Genomic DNA, 22,245 nt, shown 5'->3' with positions numbered 1-22,245 from the left:
AGATTTTCTTCTAAATATTTACATTACCATTTTTTTATTATTATTTAACTATTTGTATATTTTGTTGAAAAAATAAAGTCTAAGTCATACTCGTTTTTGTTTTCTTTTTCTTTGTTTTGTTCTGGTTTTCTCATCGACACTGTCCTTATTTTTAACATCATCATCGGTTGTTCTTGTTACTTCCTAGGTTCATAATATTAAATGTATAAATGTTTTCTTATCACCTAACTGTTTGCCTTTGGATCGTTGTCGGAAGGAAGGTCTTCGATTGTACTCGCTGCATCGGCCACGGCAATGCCCCGCGAAAAACTGTCACTTTGATCAGAAGATGGAGTTGTCATCGGGTCTGATATTGGTGTTTGCGTTAAGCTACGCGATTTCTCACGTTTTCGTTTGATACCCAACTCAATTTCCAAATCCGAATCCATTTCGTTTTCGGAGAGAGATAGAGAGCCTCCAGTTCGTTTGATTCTCATGGCAGATTCCGCATTCTAAAAAAAATCAATTCAATTTTTAAAAAAATCCATACAAAACGCATAAAGTTTATAACTTACCGTATGGAAAGTGGAAGGTTCTGAAATATATCCATCGAATTCTTCGTCCTCGCTATATAGGAAATTACTATCGGTGTAGGTTTCGGGAAGCTTGCAAACGATTTGTGCGAGATCGATGAATGTGTACTCGCTTAGCGAGTGATTCTGTTTCTTTGGTGGCTCTTTATTGCATTGATTGAAGCGACCTAGTCGCCCGGCCTTGGCCATATTCTCGAAGTAGTTCTTCCCATGAACATATCCAACGTCACGGATCTCATCGAAACTGCCAAATGCCAAAGTTTTGTACTTATCGATAGGTGGTCGAATGTACTCACAATAGTCAGAGTTTTTCACTTCCTGGAAATGAAAATGGAAGGAATTGATTTTAGAACATTTTTCAATTTAATTCAAGATTTCAAGAGAATACTCTACCTCAAGTTGTCTCACACAAGAGACATAAGCCAGTCTAGATTGGATATCAGGCAAGTCGGGTACTCTCACAGGTGAAGTGAATGGATTCCACTTTTTGTACAACAACCACCAGCCAGACAAATCGTCTCCGTAGTTTGTCAGATCAGTGTCATCTTGAGATCCTACATCTACTGCTATGATATGCGCTGCTCCTTGATTTCGCATCACATCCGCTGTTAACACAAAATTAAACAATAAAAATTCTGATTAGAGTCATATCTGTGATAACAGGTGAAAGATATTTTTGTTTAAATTACTTATTTCGAAGCAAATTTGAAGAGTTGGTGTTTGCATTTTGAATTGATTTCTTTTTTGATTGAGAGGGGAATGAAAGGAGAACATTAAGAGAACTGAAGGACTCTTTTATCATTTTATTTTGTTTGATTTCGTGGCAGAAACTAAAAATATCAAAGCTTTTGTTGGCTTTCTAGTCTAGATTATGATTTCTTAAACCAAATTTTTGTATGCGTGCGGATTATAATTAATTTTTAGAACATGCTTCTTATAGGAAAAGACACGATTAAAAAATATTATTTTTTTGTTTGTCAGAAAAAAATCAAAAGTTTTATTTTGTTTTGTATTTATGAAAAAAGTTAGAATTATTTAAAATTTACCTGGAACATTGTTTGTGTAGCAACCGTCTAGGAGTAAATGGCCATCTTTGTAGTCGCAAAATGGAGGAAATACTCCAGCTATGCTCATGCTGGCACGAATGTAGCGCCACATACACCCTAATGGTTATTCGAAAGTTATATTATTTTATGTTGTTTTTGGTTTTTATTTTTTGTTTTTTCATTTAATTCAGTGTATGTGAAGAGTTGCCGTTGATTTATTTTAAAAACATTTAATTATTATTAACAACCGCGATTTGCCAATTCATGTTTTTTATGAAGGTGTCAAATGGTTTGGGTATAACTTTTAAGCGGAGCTACATTCTGGGCTTTTTACATTTTCGGAAAGTTTGAAGAAGTTATACGAGAAATATCATTCATTTTCATAAAAAGATTTAAGCATGCATTTGCAAAACAAACTAAACTATAAATTGAACACGTATTTTCTTATTCAGTTTTTAATAGATACGACATACTGATATTAATGTAGGTACTTACTTTTAAGTGGTTATGGTTATGGTCATGGTCACCAGGAAAAAAAACACAGGAATCATTATATATTTTAGTTATTTAAACTTAGTTGCTAAACAAACAGAACCAATTATGGTTATTAAATATATCATATAAAAAATCTGTGAAATAAGTTTTAACGTTTCAAAAAAAATAAGGAAAACAAAAAGAAGTTCAATAAAGATAGGTGTAGGTGTGCTAAAAATGTTTCAATCAAAAGTCAGAAAGATTTCATGAATAAGAGAGAAAAGTTTTGAAGTCAGAAGCTTTTGTATGGCTTTTTTTCTTTTTTAAATGTCACGCGAAATATAGGCCAGGTTCAGACGACATGAGGGACTTAAAAGTAAGGTAAGGTACTAGCATCTGATTGGCCAGCTGCCAAAAAATTGCCTTACAATTAAGACAACTTTATTGGAAAGTTGACTGGAACGTCAAGTTTTCTCCTGTCAAAATGGCAGTTGATCATGTCTTTTAATTCAACTGAAAGCTGAACCTTATAACTATTTAATTTATTTATTTTCTGGAAAGCTTCATTAAATTTTGTGTGTAAAAGGGTTCCTTGTCAATTTGGAAAACAAATAAGTAATACTTCTTTACAGAATAAAATACAAATCGTGATAGACTTGTAGCTTACCTGAGGAGTGTTTTGTAGACAATATAGTTTTTGATACTTTTTGTACTATAAACTTAGTAGAGGTTTGTGAAGTAAAATTATAAATGTGAAATTTATAACATTTGAAAAACTTACTAGTTGCCTTGGTCAAAATTCATGTTCAAAGAATGAAGTTGAGTGCAAATAAAGTCCCTTACGTTATCTGGACCTGCCCATTATGTCCAAACCTTTACTAATAGTCCAATAAAATAATAGTTTCACCTTGGAATGAAAGGTAATTAGCTGGAAATTTGTTTGCACGTTACACCTTTGTTTTGGTGTTCATAAAATTGTGTTAGCCGTCCTATGGGCCATTAGAAGAAAACGACTTTTTCGTGATTATCTCTGTAGGTCACATGATGTTAACACATTCTTCCACCGAGAAGTACAGCATCCCATCAACATGTTTAGATTATTTTATTAACGATTTTATTTGTTTTTTTTGTAGCGATTATTTTTTATTTGTTTGAGACTTTTTCTGGACGTCGACTTATCAGACTTTTAGTACAAGCTTTATTGGACTGGATTGTTAGTGTTTACTTGAGGTGCCTTTTAGAAAATAGTTAGAATATTTCGTTTTTGAAAAGCAGATTCTTAAACCTGTAGAATTGTTACCATTAAATCCACATTAATTTTCTTTTGTGAACTTCCTTTGAAACTATTTTTTTTGTTGATAATAATAAATTCCAAGGAGATATCGAGGGAAATATTCTTAAATAAGCTTTTAACCGTGATTAATTCAAACTTAAAAACTTAAGACAACAAAAGTCCAGATTCTTGGTTTTAACTTAAAAAAGCGAACGGAACATCCTTTGGAAAGAAAATGTATTGCTGTTTTTTTTAAGAATTTTTTTTTCAAGAAATAAGAAGAAATGAAGAAGAAAAAAGTCACGACTTTAGTACTTTTGATTATATTTCTTTCAAAAGCATTTTTAAAATGTTGCCAATAAAAAGTAAAAACTTTTTTAAATATTATTGGGTACTTATTTTTAATTTTCTTGAGCTTGAGGTTCAAATCAAAATTGAAGCTTATCCTTTATTTCCTTTAACATATGCACAGCGTCTTTGCATAATGTCTTAAAGCCGTTGACATCTACCAACAGGAATCGATTTCTAGCAGCTCTTAGAGGAAGACGTGGAGGATTTCTTATCGTAACATAGCTTGCACAGAGATACTTCTGTCATAACCCTAGCTCATAGATTTTCAATCTCTTACCTCCTCAAATGCATAAGGCAAGTATGCTTAGTATAAGGATGTACACCACAGTTATATGAAAAACTGTCACAGAGTATTATAATATTTTCCCTGGTTTACTAATTTTTGTATGTGTATTTTGAGTTCAATTTCGAATTTAGAAATGCCCACAAACCTCTACCACATTACAACGTAGTTTTTTCCCAAACAAAATGTAATCGTGAACATATTTCTAGTTTGACTTTAGTTAACGAGTTTTGATCACAATTGTATGTTTTTTTTAGCAAGAAGTACTAAAGGACTAAATAAGTCGGAATATTTTCAATATTACGAGAGAAGGTATTGCTTGTTTTCACAGTGATTTGTAAACTTATAAAACCTATTACTTCCTAAGTCAAAAGATCATTTTGCATTTTATTATATTAACGATATCAAATTTCTTATTGAAAGATATACAAAAAAAAGTATAAATGTACATATACAATTATTGTCAATTAATCAGTTTTAAGTTAATAATTTTACTTATCTACAATGGTTCCCACCCTTAATGGGATACATGAATATAGAACTCTATGACCATTTTACTTTTTTTTTAAATAAGCCCAAAATACAATTTAAGCTAGTGAAAAGAAATATAATTTTTAAAGCAAAAACAACTTCATAATTTAACACCTCACACATAACTAGACACTTAATTTTGAGTGCTTCGGTACATTTCCTTTCGATTTAATTGGGTTCTTCAAGTCGTCGAGGTATTGAAGAGACTAGTATTTGGCATACTTCAGGACTAATTTTTTGCCATGTTTTTTTGAATGCCCGTCTTGTGGTCCTCAATATTTCTCAGGTTTTTCTTTCGAGTGAATCAACGGCCAGTTCTTTTCACATATGCTCCATTGAATTTAGATCAGGTGACTTATTCTTTCTTTTAGGCACCGTAGGGCAGTTTAACAATAGACACGACCTTGTTGTATAAGATGTGTTTTTTCGGCTAGTTTTCTTGATAGATGACGGAACTATCTTGTATTCTGAGCTCACTGACACTGGACCCCAAATTTTGTTTCAAAATAGTGATGTAAGCTTTTTTATTAATTTTACTTTCAACAAAATTCTATTTACTAACACCTGAACTTGCAACACATCTCCACTCTATGACCGACCAACAGCCATGGTACACAGTATTTTGCGTTTGCTTATGAGCGATATCTTTATTTGTTTCCTGCCATACGTATATTCTTCCATCTGAACCTTAAAGGTTAAATTTCGTGAACAAAACCTTTTTTATAAAATTGTTATGTGGAACCGACTAATTTGCTATAGGTTCAGGTTGCCGGAAAAATACCCCTTTGGCTAGCTCTGCCATGGGTTCTTGAACCGAAGTCGATTAAAAAAATATAAATATCCGGCCTAAGCGTTAATGGTTTGTTTGACTTGCGAGAAAGTCGCCTCAACTCAATCTGCCATGGTTGTCTAGGACAATCCCTTAACTAGGCTTCTTCATACCATCATTATTTCACCCTCCCCGCTTCATCCTTCTCGTCCTCTTCTTATTAAAAAAACTTAGACACTTCTAAACTAATGGCAAAAGTAGTTGATTACACATGTTCAACCGTTAACTAACAATACAAAAATGTTTAGTCTTATCTTATTCCAAGAAGACATAAACTGTGATCTAATATGTTCATTAGCAAACTTAACTTTTGCATTTAAATTTTGTTCACTTATGTTTCAGTCATTATTTCGAAGAAAGAAATTTTTTCGGTGCTGACCTCTTTAAAGAAAAACCTTTAGAGATTTCAAAGGCATTTTAGTTAATTTTGTTAATTAATTAATTTGGTGTGGCTTTTCATCGTTCATCTCCAGTTTTTTTTTTCATTTACTTCTTAGGACTGTGGAAGGTCTCTGTTGCATATTTTTTACTATTTATTGTATTGATTTATCGTCCTGGCTATTCAATCAAGTTTTAAATTTCCAAAGACGTATGATTTTTTTTTGGTATTATTTCGATGTGGAGCAGGAAACTACCTTAAATCGTAGTTTTTTTGTATTTAAACTTAATTTGAAGTTAAAAAAGATACAAATTATAATTAAGTTTTAATACTTTTATACATTATTTATAGAGAAGTTAAATTGCGATAAATTAAACATCTTCTTTGTGCGAATAGTCGTGAGAGCCCAAATTTTACTTTGATTGTATAAAAAAAACATGCATTTACAAATGTATCCCTTCAAAACAAAAGTTTAGTTTCAGTAAGAGTAAGATTTAATTTGCAGACTTAAGGTATTAGATATTTTATTACATAAATTCTGACTAATTTTCACAAGACAAAGCTATTTTTTTAAATGCCCTTTTTTAAAATATTTATATTTATTAACATTAAATTTAAATAAGTTATACTTAAAAAAAATAGAAGATTCAAAAGAACGTCGCTGTTAACAAAAAGAAAAGTATATTTATTTCTGTCCCTCTATTTCTTTCTCTCACTCTCTCTCTCTCTCTCTCTCAACAAATTTGCCTCTCAACACTATCAAAGTGCCTTTTAAATTAAAAATTTGCAAACAAACAAAATTACCTGGCAAGTTGTTGAAATATCCTCCATCCAGTAAAAGATGACCGTCTTTTGGATCACAAAGTGGTGGCATGTAGCCGCTGAGAGACATTGATGCTCGCACAAAGCGCCACAGAGATCCTTTTTATTTTATTTTTGTCATATATATTTTTTAAATTTTAAATGCATATTTTAAAATTATTTAAATATTTTTTAAGGTAATACTATAATAAATTGAGTTCTTTTCAAAATATATTTGCTTAGTTTGTGTTTTCACGCTACAGAAGCTATAAATAGTTTATTTTGTTGTTGTTGAATACTTTACAAGGGCACAATTATTTAAACGTTTTACTGACTGAGATGATGATGACAAAATAAAATGAGTCAACATCATATCGAAGTATAAAATACAAAACCAAATTTAATTCTACATTTGTACCGTGAAAAAGAAAATGCAACAGAAATGTACAAAACAAAACAATAAAAATAAAATAGTAGCTCAAACAAATTTTGCTTAAATGTAAAAACCTCAGAATGTTTGTTTTTCTTTTTGCTATCATATTTTTTTGAGAATGGACACTTAACTCTGGCGATAATAATTTGTGTGTCGTTTTGCAAAAAAGCTTAACATTAGCACAATACATTTAATTAACTTTTGCGGCATTGCTGTGTTTTTAGTGCTAACATAAAATTTTGCTATGGAAAACTTACCGTTAGTATGAATTCGATGACAACTTGCTGTTATATCGGTGGTTAGAGTGAAAAATGGAATCCACAAGTCTTCAATGCAAACCTCTCCGAATGTGCCTCGAATGGTTTTATTAAATTCTCGACCAGAGAACATGGATGTAATGGGATAGGTCAGGTCCAACAATTGAAGGAACCATTTGGTCATTTGCTGTAGAAGTAAACAAACAAAATAAGTCTCTTCTTCATTGGCAATTGATTGCACCTACCTTTGACCATTCACGAGCCTTCTGTGTAACTGTTGTGATATTCCTATCACCACACCACAATCCACCCATTAGGGCACCAATGCTCACCCCACCGACCATGTCAATGGGAATACCAGCCTCTTGAATAGCCTTTAGCATGCCAATGTGAGCGGCGCCACGAGCTCCACCGCCACCCAAAACTAGTCCCACCGAATTTCCAGTCAACCAACGAGCGAGTCGTGAAAAATCGGAATGCATATTTGGTTCTGATTTAAGAACTCGGTCGTAGAGATCGTTCTAAAAAAAATAAAGTTGGTATTTAGCTATTTCTAGACATCCCATAATCATCTGTGATCTAGCTTACAATTCGGTATTGACTAGTTCGTGTGAACATTCTTTTAGGACACTGAATATGATGATGATTCGTGACCCAGGGACGTACATTCAACCATTGTAGGGTATTGAATGGTTTTGCATTCGTTGCTTCCGGATGAAGCAATACAAGTTCCTTTTGGGTTCTTAATGCCAGTCTGTCGATCTCACGTTCGAATTTACACACAGTTGGTGAGCGATCACCAATGCCGACGATCAATATCACATCGGCTTGACGCATGCATCGTTGTGTCCATTGGCTCAACGAAGAGTCACACTGATACAGGGTTATAATATTTCTATCTTCTTGCTGTGCCAGCCAAGATGTCATCCTATATTCGTTGCTGGCTTCTAGGATGTGAGAGCCCAATTGTTTGGCCACGACTTCTGATGTCAGACGCAATGTTGGTCCTAAAGACAAAATACATCATCTTTCGATTAAAAAAAACAAGACAAATAAATAATAGACTCACCAATTGCACAAAGCGAATGATATATTTCATAGGTGAATGCAGTCAAAGGCACATCATCACTCACAGGAACCAATGCCACCGTTGAATATTTATGTGTGACAGGATTAGCCTCCAGTGGAGCCGAACCTGATGTACGAGATTGCATGCTTCCTAGAATTCTATGACTGAGCAGGCTTATAAGTTTCGATACCACAATTGGATAGCGTAGTTTGATTGCATTGAAAAGTCCTTCGGGAAGTTTAGCCAGTTCAGTATCTCGGACAGCCATTACAGTTGTTGTTCGGGGAGTTTCTGTTATCATCTCGATGATACCAACCAAATCGCCTTTACCATACTCTCCGACAATCTCTTTCTTGCCACTCGATTGGGTAATAACCGAACGCATACGTCCACTTAACACAATATAAGTACTATCGCTCACTTCATCTTGACGGTAAACAGCTCGACCGGACTCAAGGAATATCCAATCCAATGCGTAGTCACATTGACGTACTAGAGGTGAGAGTCGTCGAACTACACCATTTGCTATGTCTAGAACAATGTTTGGACGTTCACGCATTATTCTATAGAAAGTGAAGTTTTATAGTAGCCCAAAAATAAATTATGAAGAGAAGGTTTCAAATTTACTTACTGATAGACAGCAGGTCTCAATATCAAAGCAACTCGACTCGGGTGTTTAGCTCGAATGGTGTAGTCACTCCCCTCTCCAGTTAACACGGCCAGTCCTCCGACAATCTCTCCTGGATGAACCGTGTGAATAAATACCTAACAACAACAAATAAAAATACTAAATTTGTTGTTCTTAGACCTTTTTACTGATTGAACTTACCTCACTTTGATCTTTTTTCTTAACCACTCGAGGAATATCAGCGGCATTCTGATAAACCGAGAGACAACCGGTCATAACAAAACAAAGGCATACTTCCTACAAAAATAAGTCATACATTAATAAAATACTTTATTATGAAATATAAACAAATTCCATGCCTCTATACTGCCTTCCGAGACAATCGTTGTACCGGCTTCGACTTCTCGAACTTCAACTATTCCATCCAACATACCACGGTCATCCTCACCAAGACCAAGTTCTTTGAGGAAACTAGTAACGGCAGACGAATGAACCAGCTTCACATCGATGGACTCTGTGTTTGATACTGAGGTACGACGATTGCCTGTGTTACTGGCACTCAAGCCCAAGGCATTCGAATGCTGTGGGTCGCCAAGGTCTGCTAACATATCTGGTGGGACAAACGAGTCCGAAAGTGTGTGCTGAAAGTGTTCCGAACGCTTATGGACTGGCGATGTCTTCACATTGATATGGCTTTTCTTTCCACGCATATTATTCTGAACAAGCTCCGATGTGAGACCCAGATAGTTGCGTAGCGCAGTGAAGATGACACGTTGCAGTCTAATCATTATTACCTGAATCACTCGGATCATTATATCTGGATTCTCATCGAAGACTTCCTTGAAAGCCTTCATGGGAAGACGGATGACCTGACTTTTTTCGACTGCTTTCGCCGAAACGGTTTTATAGAAACTCCGATTTCCCGACAGCACATCGACAAAACTCAACAACGACGTAACCGACTCTCCCTTCTTTACAGTCTTCAAAGACAGTGTGCTCCCATCTGCATTATTGATGAACACATGTAAGCACCCTGATTGAACAATGAACACACTATCGTCGTCATGTGCGATTGTGAAAAGGTAATCATTAGGTTCTAGGTTGACAATTTCTGTATGTTTGCACAATTTGAGGAAGATGGGTTTCTCGAAATGACCAAAGATGCGTATACTCTGGAGCATGTAGAGAGCATCAGGTGGAACTCTATCACTTCCTTCCATCATTTCTTCCAGATACTCGGCTGGTGGTTCGACAGTCTTAAGTTGCATTGGCATATTTTCTCCTCGCATTTGGAGGATTTTTTTTGCAAAACCCATCACTGCCTTTCGTTTGCGGCCTTGGCCGTTGTACACTTGGCCAGATACGTTCTTTACTTTGCGCAACATACGTCGTCCGTAGAAGAGCATTTTATCACGTTTCCGAAAACGCAATCGACTTAGGTCTGAGTTTTGAGCAAGTAAAAGGGCGTCGCGTTCTTTGCTGCGTGCCCATCTTCTGTAGAGAACATACCACACGACTAAAATACAAGTTATGATGCCGAGGGATATACATAAAAACGCCTGCAATTTAAAAGAAAGTGTCAACTGTTTAATAAATTGTTTTTTTAAAGTTAATTAACAAAAAACTGAACCAAATTAAAAGAGAAACAAATAAATCTGTTTGAAAAAAAAAATTATTGTAATTGTATATAATATAAATTATTTAATTTGGTTCTGTTTTAAAAAAACAAATTACCCTCTCAAAACTTAATTTTCAGAGCATTTACTTCAATTAGTTTGAAAAAAATACTTAAGAAGGTGCTCATATATTGAGAAACTACATTCTAAACGATCATGTTCTCAATTCGAACACTTTCTTCATCAAATCTTATGAACAAAGTAAAGCAGATACTAAACAACGAAGGGCAGCTTCTTCAAACTTTCGAGTTCTATCGTTTTCTTAGTCAATGTTGCCGTTAAAAACATTGTTTTAAAAAAAAATATATCCGATTTCTGATCGTTATCAAATGTGCATTTTTTGGAGAAACTTTGCTTAAATGTTTAGGCCAAAAAAATGCAATCCAGAATCGGTTCTATTGTAGAGTTAGGAAGCCTAATAATACATAGAGGGACCAAATTTTCGACTCCAATTGAAAAAAAAGCAATCACCGAAAATAAAATTTCGTTTGGACAGCGGAACCAATCGATTATACTAACTCTCTCAAAGTCAATATATATTCCCATTGCACATCTACCTCCAATACGAAATATTTAAACAATATGTTATGAATCGGATCTTTAGAGTACGGTACGACCAAAACTACTCTTAACTAAATAAAATAGAAGCCGGTGTACCTCAAGGAAGTGTACTAGTGCCAATCTTATATCTTAAATATACAAGGGATATTCCAGTGGATACCAGGGCTTCTTGTGCTGATGACTTACTTACTTACTTTTATGGAACATTGGTTTCCATGTGCTCTACGGTACCCAGCCATTTTAGTCGTTGGACGTTTAACCTTCTGGCTAGGTTTACTTCGCTGTACAGCCCGTGCAGCTCGTCGCGTCGTTCCATCATCTCCTCCACTCCCCTTCGATGCATACGGGACCGTAGATCTCTCGAAACAACCCAAGATGCTTTCATCCGCTTTTGTAATATTCCATGCTTCTGCACCGTGTAGCAGGACGGAAATGATAAGGGTATAACGACACTTTGGTCTTTCGAGAGAGGACTTTTTCAATCAATTACTTTCTTAGCCCAAAGAAACAGCGGTTAGAAAGAGTTATTCTTCGTTTGATATTAACGCTGGTGTTCTTTTCTGCGTTTACAGCGGAGCCTAGGTAGACGAAGCTTTCTTGACGACAGCATGTACCTTGTTTTGCTCTCATTAACCGTTAAACCCATTTTTCCCGCCTCTGCTTCAATGCTCACAAAAGCCCCATTGACATCACGCTGAGTTCTTCCGATTATGTTTTCGATACATTGCTTTGGCGGAACAGATGTTCGAGAGAGGTTACTTGTAACTCGGTCGGAAAAGGAATTGGCGATCTCTTGCGATTGTAGCCGTTCGACGTTTTACCTTCTCCCAGCATCTCCCGGTTTTACCTTGAGTCTGAAAACCCTAAGTACTAACTTCGTGGTCCGAGTCGATGTTAGCTCCTCGGAAAGTTCGGACATCCATGATGCTGGAAGCGTGTCTGGCGTCGATCGCAATATGGTCAATCTGGTTGGCGGTAGATTGATCTGGAGATCTTCAAGTTCCTTTGTGGATCTTGAGGTGTGGAAAACGCGTACTGGTTACCATGACGTTTCGCCCCGCAACACAATCTATGAGCCTGAATCCTTTGTCGGAAGTGATGTCGTGCAAGCTGTTATTCCAAAAAACATGTCTTCCCTCTCTAGCTTGGCATTAAAATCGCCCAGGACAATTTTTTTGCTGATGACCGATGAAGATAAATTCATAGCTGAAGAATGTACTGGTTAATAAAAAAGAACACTGAACTATCTATCTAGAACAAAGTATTGTTATATAAGGAAGTACTAAAACCCGTTTGGACATATGGAAGCCAACTTTAGAGCTGTTCTTCATGGAATAATAAATGCCCCTTGGTAAACAAGAAAAAGCGATCTACAACGTGACCCTCAAGTTGAAATGGTTGCAAAAGTGTAACGCAATCAGCGACCGCAAAGTCATACCAACTCCGCTATGGAGCGCTGAAATCAAACTGAAAATATATTTGACAATTGCTTCTTTGTACTCATAAAGCAATTGAGTAGTAAGGTCTTCCACGAGCAGCGGCACGATTGGAACATCTTAGGATGTTTCGGGAATGGAATGTATAAGAGAAGATACAACGACGAACAAAATTGGTTGTACAATTCTGATCTTGAATCAAAGTTCAATGGCTGGGTCATGTAAGGCGAGTAAGAGTTCCAAGCTGAATTTCTAAATGTCCAACGTTAAATTCGTCTATTTGAGAAACATAAGAATGCTTCGCCAACATCACGAGAAACTTATTATGCTTTATATAGTTTTTCTTCAATAGTTTTCTTCGATAAAATAAAAATGAATATTTCTATAGACTAGAAAAGCAAACAAATAATATGTTAAATAGAAGTTAATTTGAGGTTAAAAAGCATCTGCTGTTTGGAAGAGGAGAAGCTCCTCTGAATCGTTATGAGAACTTTCTTTTTAGTAGATGCTCCACTTTACTTATAGCAACAAAAAAAATACCCTCTAGAACTTTAAAGATATAGTAATCAAAATAATCATTAAACACAGTATCATACCGTAGAGTTCTTCTAACATATCTAAAGTGCAGGGACAAGAATCCTCTTAAAGATGGTGATAATGTCGTGGGCTGTTTTGTTAGAAACATTCAGAAAGATTTTTGGTTGCACATTAATCTATGACGAGCTAACAACCCAGACAAATAAATAAAATAATAATTCCAAGGGGTTGAATCATTTATGGAAAATGTCGTTATTTACCTAAGAGGAAGAGGCAGAGAATCAGGAGGTTCAATCGAAAAGAAGTGTAACTAGAGTCAACCTACAAAACCAAGCATAAGTAAGCTTACGGATTTATAGGATCTGACTTTGTCATCAATTTGTAAAAGTCAATTTTAAATGTTGGTGACCCTTGTTAAAAAATGATTAAAGGAACTGCAGAGAAATATTTTCTCCAGCCAATAAAATATTCAAAAAAAAAATATTAATTGATACGAATTCATTGAAATAGGGCGTTGACATGGGCCTTCAAACTAAGTTACATAAATATCAACCAACGTCCATGAATTTCATTTTATAATTTCTTCCTAAGTCCAAAATAGGAAAAGCTTTTGATAAAAAAAAAATATGATAATACAAACAAAAAAGAACAACTTTCAATAATTGTAACGTCATAACAAAATACCTAATTTAGATAGGCCTTTTCAAAGAATTCTTATAAATTACGGCAAACCCCACTTCAAGTGAACACAATCGTGTGTCATTTTCATCCCAACCCTATACATTGTAAGTACATATTACATACCAACAGTGCGGTTAACTTGACTTGATACACCTTTTTTTAAATTTGTATCATGTATTATTGGAATTTAAATTCGAGAGAGATATTTATGAGAGTTTTAAAGATATTTCGATTGCTTCAATCGAACTTTCGATTATTTTTGGTTTTAATCGAATCTGTTATTCTCAAGTAAAGATCAACAGATCTTCTAGAAATTTGTTTAAGAAGAATTTTCCATCATTATCAGGAAGTGAAGATGGAAATTATTAGGAAGTGGGAACGGCAAGAAGTCCCACGTTTGGGACTTAATAAATGGGACGACGCGACTTTGTTTACAGATTTGGACTTTCAGAGTCTATTAGTGATTAATACGCTTTTTGCCTTACGATGAAATAAAGTACGTTTGTTTTATTCACAAATGTCGAAGAGGGCTGATTCATAGTTCCTTAAATATTACTTACTGCAGGTTTACCGCCAGTTTAAGGATTTAAACTCTTTACCTTGCTGGTGAATCAAATCATTAAGATTAATTAATAATAACATGGGTTATTATCATGCATATTTTATCTTTAAAAAAACGTCTCGAAATTTTGTAAATTTACTTTCAATCAAATTGAATCTGTTTGCGAAAATCATAGAGAAGGAAATTGTGGTTAGTGATTGAGCTTATTTCAGGTTCTTCAATAAACAAAATTGTAATACAAATTGGCTGTTAGTTGTGGTTTACACGCTGGCGACATCCTCGGTCCGCATTTCTTTCGAAACGAGGAAAGAACAGATGGATTTGATGAATAGTGAGCACTATCCAGTCCGACTGAGTGGTTTTTTATACCCTTAACTTAATCAGCTGAATATCTCCGACATTTATTTCCAACAAGACGGCGAAACTTGCCATGCAGTCTATTAATTTATTGGAAAATTAATTGGAGGTACTCTTGCCCCCCCCCCCATTATTGAGACCGAGCCTCCTGCAAAACGGATGACCTCCAAGTTGTCTTCGGTCTTACAACGCGTCTATTACCTTGGGGATTCCATTGGACGGATTGTTTTGCTATATTTCCTTAGTGTATGGCCTATCCAACGCCATTTCCCTTGCATGATGTCTATGTCCAATTTTTTCTTCCCGGTCCTATTCCACAAACATTAGAAATGGTTTGCGGCCACCGGATCTTTAGAATAGAGCGCAGACAACGGTTAACGAAAGCTTTTAGTCTGCTAGAGATGTTGGAAGAGCATTTCCATGTTTCAGAAGCATATATTCGATTCGAAGAGTTTCAACTTGGTACGTAGCGATATATTGCTAGACTTCCACACAGGAGAAAGGATTCCAAATGCACAACGGGCTTTGTTTATTCTACTGTAAACTTCTAGGTCCGTTCCGCCATCGAGAGCCATAAAACTTCCCAGATAATTTACTGTTCGACCTCCTCAATGGTCCCATGCCTTGGAATAACTTGCTTTGGCCCGAGGGCATTACTTTGGCCTTATTAGTGTTAATCCTTAAGCCAGTCACCTCTCCATTTAATTATATATCGTCAGCTTAATCTATGTGGCTAAGCTTGTCAAACAGATTCCATTAAATACCGTGTCTTTCATTTGTACCCATCGCGGCAGTCATCACATCGTCAATCGCCAGCAAAAACAGAATTGGTGACTAGACATCTCTTTGTCTCACTCCTTGACGCACATCGAAGGACTCGGAAAGCTGTCCATTGTGCAACACAAAACACCTTGCTTTGTTGTACGATTCTTTAATAACAGCGACAATTTTCTCATATCTCAAGATGCATTCACGATTGACCCGATCAAACGCCTTCTCAAAATCTACAAACATTAGGTACAACGGTGATTGGTACTCAGATTCGAGGATGATTCGCAAGGTGTTGATGTGGTCGATGCACAATCGGCCACTGCGAAACCCCGCTTGGCGCCTATTGAGGGTAGACCCGCTCCTTTCGTTGTCATTAACTTCGGAAAACGGAAAGAACTTTAATACCGCGCCAGTTATTACAGTTTTTGGGGTTTTCTTTCTTTGACAAGTTTACAATAACTCCATTCTTCCATTCCCTTGGGTAAGTTTTACATTCCCAGACAGCCTGCACGAGTTTAAGCAAAATACGGGAAGCTTCCATTTTGTAGCTGATCTTCTATCGTCACTAAAAGGTTGGCGTTCAAATCTAGAACGGGATGGTTAGTGTTAGTCTTACTACGCTGTCCGACAATGTCCTAAGTGATTTTATACAGCTCCCCTGCAGCATGTTCTGCATTTTCCACAAGTTTGTCCCCCTTGCCCTCTTGTTACGTCTCAAACACCCCTGAACTGTCTTATTAGATGCTCTATACTCGTTTCATGGAATCAATTTCCGCTAAGAATCACTTTCTAAATTGATTTTAATTTTAAGTGTTCGTCGATATGTGATTTTGTCTTGGGAAATCTAGGAATCTCTAGCTCTTGTCTGTCTGGGTATTTAAGTTTAAGTTCCAGCTTCCATGTAAGCGCTCTGAATTTGGCCCCACAAATCATGTACAGATAAGACAGCATTTTGTAAGTTCGATGCTTTTTCGCTGAGTGTTGTGACGACGTACATTAGGGTCATTTAGAACGCTTGTGTTAAATATAGGTCTCCTTGCTATACCCTCTGAGCGACGCTGTAGAGCAGCTGTTCGTAAGCGAAGCAAACCCAGTAGCAAGTGATGGTCACTACCTGCATCAGCCTTTCTTTCGTTACGAACATCGCACAGTGACTTCCTCCATTTCTGCTATATAATGAAGTGATCGATTTTGTTTTTGGTTCGACCATCAGGAGATTCCCAGGTGATTATGTGGGAGGTCTTTTGCGGGAATAAAGAACCCCCAATCACAAGTTGACGAGCGTTGCGGAAGTCAGGAAGTATTATAATTTACAAAAAAAAACAACCGATACTAAATTTAAGAGAATGAACTTAGTAATTTAAGCCTGATTATTACTTGGGATACTCATATGAACTTGAATTTGAAACGATATTCATTATCATAACTTAAAGCAATTTTATTAAAACTTCACTAAGCACGCAAAGCTTGTTTTCTAAAATCATTTCATTTTTGTTATCTTGAATCTAAACAGACGAACCGGACTGTATCTATATCGTATAGCTCTCCCTGTATAGACCTATGTACCTGTAAGCTGTAAGCAATCGATTTCAATTTAACTTTGATGCATGCAGCAGCAGCACAGATAATCTAATTTCCCATCGCTTCGCATCGTTTCGTCGTCGAGAGATTTGATAAATCAATCAAAGTTCATCCCAAAAAAATTATAAAATTAAATAAAAAAAAACTGGGCGCTGCTCGACATTGACCCATTAGGGCAAATCAATTCCAATCAAGAATTCAACATTAATTAAAATAAAAGTAAATTCTTTCAAAACAACGTGGGAAACACGGAAATTATTATGATAGCAACCATAATAAAATCTAAAAATCTGCATCTACAAAACAAAAACATCAAAATAAACACGAATTTTCAATGATTCGATGTTTTTGCAACAAAGTGTGTTCGGCGGCGTGGGGACGACGACAAACAGACAAACACCAAGCGGCAGTTGACAACGTTGTTGACGACATTGGCAGGTTCTTAAATACTGCCAAGAGAGCTTACATAACTCTTGGGAATTAGTTGTCCCTGCTTTTTGTTTACTTATAAAACTCATAACCACCAACACCCGGTCGGTGCCGCTTTAATGTTTTTCATTATTTTTTTTTTGTGTGGGTGTGGGGGCAGATATTCCGCCGAAGGCAGCTTTTGGCAGGTGGTAGCGGAGCGCCACAAACCAGCTGCTAGGCTAGCGCTATGCTACCCAAAAACCAGGCACCACCACGCACCAGCGCACCCTGCACGAGGAATACAAAAATAATAAAAAAAAAACTGCGCAAACAAATAAAAACCAACAAACAAAAAGAGGACAAAAAGAAATACTCACCGTTGTTCGGACTTCCAGCGATATGTAATGAATCCACGTATCGGAAAATATGGTTCCGTAATCTCGGTACGAAGATCTAATTAAACCAACAATATCCATTGTGTGGAAATTCTTTGATTTAATTTATGTTTTTTATTTTCTTATTTGTGGACTCGAATCACAAATATCTGATTTTTTATCTGCTGCAAAAATTAAACCAAAAATAAAACGGAAAAGAAAAGAAAAAGTCGAAACTGAAAAATTCAGAGGAATTCGATCTTTTTTCACATCGTATTTCCGATTAGCGTTTATATTTTTTAGCAATTAATCAGTTTTCCTTTTTTTGAATTATTATTTATTTGATAACAAGTCTGTTTTTGAATTCTTATTTTTTTTTTTATTTCAAATAATAAGATAACAACAATCCGAGCACAAGAGCAAATAATTTGTTCGATTTCCTGGTTGTTAAGTTGACGGCGCGACGGCGGCGGTCGGTATCGGTGTGGGGAGGAGTGTAATGCAAATGTTACAATGTACGCAGAAAATAAATAGAATTCACGCAAAAACAAATATAATTAGAAATGGATAAAGGCTGGGGCAGCCTTTTCAATTAATTGAATACTTTCGCACTGCTGAGGAGAAGAGAACTGAGATTTTTCAAGTTTTCATTTCTTCAACAAGAACCAGCTGACAGCTGGTTTGACGTTTTGTTTTGTGTAGGTTTTTTTTTTAATTAAATTTGCAAAGATTTGGACATCTCTGGTGTTTGATGTTCGATACTCGAAATCGAGGATATGTTGACACGTACGGATTTCCATATTGAAGTTATATCTTTTTCTTAAGGGGTTGCTTTGACGTATATGTGATGTGGATTATGCTGAATTCAAACAATACAATTTTTGGTACGACTTTCCATTACCGAAGCAGTCATATCGTTTTAAGTTTTTTACAATTAGGTGGGGGTTTTTTCAGTTTTAACCCCACTGTGTTGGGCATTTTTTTTTTAAGTGGTAGTACGCAAGTTTTTCACCACTTCTGATCTGGATATAATTTATAAAGAATATATTCGTCCAAAACTTGAGCACAATTCCCATTTTTGGGCATTTGGTCCTATAACCCACTTGAGTCTCTTGGACAGAATTTAAAATAGAGCTCTAAAAATGATAGGTGACCGTTGTCTAACTGAAACTTTTGTATCTTTCGAGCACCGTCGTAAGGTTTCATGTCTCTCATTATTTGATCACTATTTCCATAGTCAATGCTCAATGAAATGCTCTAATTGAAATAGTAAGTTGCATTAATCCCCTCAAACAATTCAATCGTAATACCTGTTCTTCCAGGAATGCCCATCAGTTTACCCTTGAGCCCAATTACGGTCGTACTGTGAAATACAGAGATTCTCTTTTTTAGTCACACTACACGAATGTGGAATGCTTTACCAGACTCAATGTTTCCCACTTATTACAATGTGCAGGCAATCAAAACCAATATGCATCGGTATCTCCTTTCAAATCCTATCCTCCCTTCCTAATTACTCGCACTGTGTATAATCAATATACATTAGGGTATTCATATCCCCTTGAGTGAATATAAAAACTAGTTAGTTTTCAAGTGTCATGTATTTTAAATTCAGAACTTTACTTCACAAACCTCTACCTTAAGTTCAGGGTAAGAAACTGACAATAACATTATTATCTACAAAACACTCCTTTCAAGGGAGCTACAAGTCTATCACGATTTGTTTTTCGTATTGTAAGAAAACATTACTTATTATTTGTCAAATTGACAAAGAACCCCTTTACAAAAAGAATTAAATAGAGTTCTGCAGACAATAAATAAATCATAGAGTAATAAAGTTCGCTTTCAGTTAAATGAAAAAACATGATCAATTGTCATATTGACAGAAGTAGACTTGACTTGAATAAATTTTTAATTTTCTATTAAAGTTGCCTTAATTGGAAGGTAATTTTTTGGCAGCTGCCCCATTAACGGGCAGGTTCAGACAACAAAAGGGCCTCCATTTAAAGTCAACTGCATTCCTTGAACCTACATTTTGACCAAGGCAATTAGTTAGTTTTTCAATTGTCATAAGCTTCATACCCAGAACTTTACTTTCCTAAATTCTACCTTCAGTTTATTATACAAAAACTACCAAAAACATTATTGTGTACGAAATTTGTATTTCGTATTGTAAAGAAATTTTACTTTTTTATTTTCCAATTTGACGAGAAACCCTTTTACATAAAATATTAAATGAAAATGTGCGAGAAATAAATAAATAGTAGAGGAATAAAGTTCAGCTTTCAGTTAATTAAAAAACATGATCGATTGTCATTCTGACATAAATTGACTTGATAGTAGGGAGATTTTTCTTCACCAACTTTCCAGTCAAGTTGCCTTAATTGGAAGTCAACGTTTTGGCTGCTGGCCAATCAGATATTAGAAACATGCCTTACTTTCAAGTCTCTTATTACGTCTGAACCTTCCCAATGTTTTGTTTCATACAACATACTTCAACTATTTCACTCGAATACGTTGTTTATTCAATATTTGTATGGGTTTTTATAAAAATGTATGTAGTTATAGTTTCCAGGATATACTAAATTATAGGAATTTTGAATTTTTATACCTAGCTCATAAATATAATATAAACAATAAATGATCATAATGCTAATCTGGACTATTCTCCAAATTGGTTGTATGATTTTTAAAACATCAGATACCGATTGTTCTAAAAGACGAAATCTTCTTTTTCATTTTTATTTTGGAATATTTTACACTCGTGTCTTTCAACCATGTCAACCGTCAACACTAAAAGCACAATGTTACAAAGGCCCATCCAATTACTCGGATACGGCGATGATATTGATACAATTGGAAGATCAAGAGTGGTGTCAGTGGCGCGTTTTTGAGCAAAGCAAATTGTTTTTTTTTTAAATACTAAACTAACAGCACAAATAACAGGTCTGAATCTTGATTTAATCAATTAGTTCACTTACGTGTTTTGCTTGAAGTGATATCGTGCGAATCTGAAATTGATGCTGAAAAGTTAGGATTATACGCTAACGAAACAAAGGATTTCTATCTTCAAAACTATTCCTGGTATTACTTGCCACCTTCTATACATAAAATCATTATGCACTCGAAGGATATTATTGAGGTTTGCATTTTACCTCTTGGACAGTTGTCTCAAGAAGCCCAAGAAGCAAGTAATAAAGAATATAGAAGTTTTCGAGATGAAAACGGCTGGCTGGCTAGGAGCACACAAATGAAAAATAATATAAGTACTTTGCCTTAATCGAGACGTACTTGAAGCTATATAACAAGTTATTATTTCCGGTTTTTATGGAAGTGAGTGTTTGAACTTTTTGTCCCTCTCGAATTTTTTTCTATTAGATGGAAATTTTCAAAAGATCGTTGGTATTAAAAAAGCCAAATTATAGCCCTATTATAGCTATCAACTATCAATTATATACTTGCAGTCTTATTTAATTGAATTCGCTAAACAGATGAATAGTTATATAGTGAATAATACAGTTGCGAAAATTCCTATTTATACAAAATTCTGCTATAAATTTTAGTTATACAATGCTTATATCAAAAAAAGTACCAAAATGTCTATAAAATCAGCTTGTTGTCATAACAACTAAAATATAACAAAATAATTCCAATTAGCTATTTGTATGATATTCTCTTTCGAAAATCTATATTTGTTTTTAAATTCTTCGTTTCTTCGGCTCACGAGCTAAACTGGAGAGGCATTATTGTTATTATTTTAATTTCAAAAAGAGAGGAGAGAAATCAAAATGACATTTACGAAATAATAATAACAATGATTTCCTTATGTAGGCTCTATTCAACCTCAAAACGCGTTTAGCTTATTATGGGACTATGCAACCTTGTATAAGTTTTATAAATAGCATTTTTGCGTTTAGAGGCATTATAGAGATTACATAACTTTATGTAGGCTCTATACAGCGTTTTTAAATAAGACTGTTGATATATAACAATATTGGTATTATGGCTATCAACTATCAAGTTTGTCGATTACCATTATTGTGAATGATTTTTTGACAAACTTGGTATTACGGATATAAAAAAAATAGATATACATACATCAATTTTCATATTCACCACAAATTCTTGGTTGATTCCTCTCAAACACTTTTTAATTTTGAAAAATAATTATAAAAGGTACATTTGTTTTATTATCTTCTAAGAAAAAAATATAAATATAAAGAAACCGCTATTTGTATGCATTTCATTTTTAAAATTCCTTTTTTGACGATGTTTAATTAGGTTGTTATAGGTTTATGTTCGCATGCAAACAAAAACCTTATTTTTCCCGTTTTTTCAAAGGCAAACAAAAAAATTGAAGCAAATATGACTT

The 22,245-nt window shown here is 35.0% G+C and overlaps 1 protein-coding gene across 2 annotated transcripts; it reads right to left on the bottom strand.

Moving 5' to 3' along the window:
• Positions 1–3: 3 nt before the first annotated feature.
• LOC129944363 (neuropathy target esterase sws) lies at positions 4–18,529 on the bottom strand. Of its 2 annotated transcripts, none has more exons than XM_056053741.1 (12): positions 17,877–18,529; positions 9,286–10,485; positions 9,128–9,223; positions 8,930–9,063; positions 8,299–8,861; positions 7,818–8,236; positions 7,475–7,750; positions 7,230–7,416; positions 1,619–1,735; positions 966–1,177; positions 555–890; positions 4–491 (listed from the first exon to the last, which is right to left on the bottom strand). In XM_056053741.1, the coding sequence occupies exons 1-12, from the start codon at positions 17,973–17,975 to the stop codon at positions 225–227; spliced, it is 3,906 nt and encodes a 1,301-aa protein (XP_055909716.1). In that variant the 5' UTR covers positions 17,976–18,529; the 3' UTR covers positions 4–224. The 2 variants fall into 2 exon arrangements, with proteins under 2 accessions (XP_055909716.1, XP_055909715.1); XM_056053740.1 differs by lacking the exon at positions 1,619–1,735 and adding an exon at positions 6,543–6,659 and having other exon boundaries at positions 17,877–18,528.
• Between the last annotated feature and the right edge of the window lie 3,716 nt (positions 18,530–22,245).

This window comes from Eupeodes corollae, chromosome 2 (assembly GCF_945859685.1).
Source record: "Eupeodes corollae chromosome 2, idEupCoro1.1, whole genome shotgun sequence".
NCBI classification, from domain to species: Eukaryota; Metazoa; Arthropoda; class Insecta; order Diptera; family Syrphidae; genus Eupeodes; species Eupeodes corollae.
Note: the sequence above shows the minus strand (reverse complement) of the source record. Positions and strands in the feature narration are given on the sequence as shown.